Raw genomic sequence first — 2553 nt, forward strand, 5'->3', positions numbered from 1 at the left:
TTTTTTAATAAAATACAAATGCAAGCATTCGTACGTACGCGCATACTCACCCTGTAAAGAAAAGCAACCCTTTCTGGGGTGCACGTACCGCCTGCTCCACCACCGAAAAAGCACCATCACGCCGTGACGGCCCCTAACGGCCGTCCCACTCGCTCCATATTCTAGAGATCTCCATCCACCTCCCCTTCACAGACAAATTGCACCCTTCATAGAACGCAGTTGGTGCTCGTTGCATCCCCATTCATCGATGAAGGCCGTCAAACCTTGCTTTCAGAACTCATTGACAAATATGGAGAGAGAAAAAATATTAATGTTGCCGTTGCATTAGAAGGATCACCAAGAACTAGAGTCGCTCACTAGAATAACATGATCGTCAAGAAAAAAATTGTACAACAATGAATCTGAAGGAGACCACCACTTCAGAAAGAAAGCCAAGTATTCGCGAGCGCTGCAGCTCCAAAACCCTAGCCACCAGATCAAGGTCAATTCAAAGCACCAAACTGTACCCGCAACCGTCACCGACATATAATTAGTGCACCTTTGTTTCGCAGAGAAATAAGAATAACACTACTTTTTTCTTTGATGGCAAGTATTAGTTAGAAGGAATTAAGCAAAAGGAAACAATTATTTTTTCTTAAATTTCTTTGAAACAGTTTTAAATATTCTAACTATACATTTGCACAAAGAACAATGCAGGAGAATACATTTACTTTTTGTACAAGTTTTTCTATTTTTTGATTGTTTCATATTACCATATTTTATCGGATGTCCCCGAAGGGACTTATATTATCATATTTTCACAAGCATGCAAATCAAAGATGCTCTTATAAGGATCAATTTTTCAATGTGCTACCGATGTACTCTCTTCTTCTCAAATGATAAGTCGTATAACCTTTTTCTTATGAAAACCCTTTGGATCGTAAGATCGGGGCTACTAAATATCCACATGGAGTCCATTATCCTAGTATCTTCTTCCATAGGAATCTAAACTCAAGTTCAAATCTCATTTTACGTTTCCTTTGAAAGTTACAATTCATTTTTTACTTCATCTCTTTACCACCTCTCCTCAAATTTTCAAAGATCATGTGTTTATTTCACCAGTGACGCACATATTGCAGGATTTCGTGTTTTGAAAGTCTATAGAATTCTATTTATGATAGATGGTAATTCAATGTATTCTTATTCCTACATTTCTAAATTACTAGAGCACATGCCAAAGAAACCTAAAGGATATACCCGGAAAAAAACTAAAAATATACTATATCTTTTTAATTTTTTTAATAAAATACAAATGCAAGCATTCGTACGTACGCGCATACTCACCCTGTAAAGAAAAGCAACCCTTTCTGGGGTGCACGTACCGCCTGCTCCACCACCGAAAAAGCACCATCACGCCGTGACGGCCCCTAACGGCCGTCCCACTCGCTCCATATTCTAGAGATCTCCATCCACCTCCCCTTCATCGATGAGAAAAAGGCAGCCAAGGCGCACACTTCCACCACACAACGCGCGCTTTACGAGAGCAGGGAACCAGAGGGGAACTCGTGCTTAGCTTTCCTGTAGCTTCGTTTGCACCATCCATGGCCGATCCAGCCGAGGAGACCGTCGCCGCGCCCCCGCCGACCCCGGCAGCTCCCGCCGAGGGCGCCCCGCCGCTGTCGGCGGAGCCGCCGGCTAGCACCGACGCCTCGCCGGAGAAGGCGGCCCCGCCTGCGCCTGCGCCGGACACGACGGTGAGGTCCCGGGGGTTCAGGCTGCTCGGCGAGGACACCTCCGTGCACAAGGTGCTCGGTGGCGGTAAAAGTACGAGCTCTCGGTTCCTTTTCCTTTTCAATTTAGTACTATTTATTTTCGCCTAGTACCCAGTACTCCTTAATTTGTGGTGGTGAGTACTGGATTTGTTTGATTTTTCAAATATTAGTTCGCACCACAGGTGGGCGATTTCCATTTTGTGTGCGTGTGGTGGTTCAGTTGGGAAGGGTTTAGGCGTTTAGGTAGCAAGTTAGCCGGATAGAATTACTTGCTCGGTAGTTGCTTCCTTTTGATTTCTTCAGTCCTTGATGCCTGTTCTAATTAACATCGGCTTAGATCTTCAGTTGTTGACGCGTGTTCTAATTAACATCGCTTTAGATCTTAAAAGTATCTGCAATTGTTTCGCTGTCGTAGTTGTCGTTGTCTGCTTTGAGGCTGGGTGCTCAATATGTGTACTGCGGACTGCAGATAGCGTGAGGGATAAAACGTTTGCTCGGTCTACATAGCTAATTCTGAAATAACAAGATAAGAAGATTTCTTTTGCCCCAAGAAAGCACCCACCTATAATTTTCTGAATTTTTGGTGGATGGTTGGCTTTTGAGTTCCTCGCTTCTGTGAAACAAACGGGGCTCGTTACCTTCTGGGCTGCAAAGTCTTTACTTCTAGGCTGAACAAACTGTCAAAGTCCATGAACTGTTGACCCAGACCACTTGTTTTGGTTCAGAGGAAGTCGAATATGTGCTACTAGTACTGTGAAACATATTGATAAAATCGGTCATATTGAAATGGAGAAATCTCAAG

General features: G+C 43.6%; 1 protein-coding gene across 1 annotated transcript in view; it reads left to right on the forward strand.

The window, feature by feature from the left end:
- The first annotated feature begins 1580 nt into the window (after positions 1 to 1580).
- Positions 1581 to 2553, forward strand: part of LOC119336147 (reticulon-like protein B2) — a 4217-nt gene continuing 3244 nt past the window's right edge. Inside the window, exon 1 of the mRNA XM_037608159.1 lies at positions 1581 to 1803. Coding sequence (XP_037464056.1) covers positions 1581 to 1803 — 223 coding nt within the window. The remainder of the gene's footprint in view (positions 1804 to 2553) is intronic.

Source organism: Triticum dicoccoides, chromosome 7B (genome assembly GCF_002162155.2).
Source record: "Triticum dicoccoides isolate Atlit2015 ecotype Zavitan chromosome 7B, WEW_v2.0, whole genome shotgun sequence".
In the NCBI taxonomy this organism is placed as follows: domain Eukaryota; kingdom Viridiplantae; phylum Streptophyta; class Magnoliopsida; order Poales; family Poaceae; genus Triticum; species Triticum dicoccoides.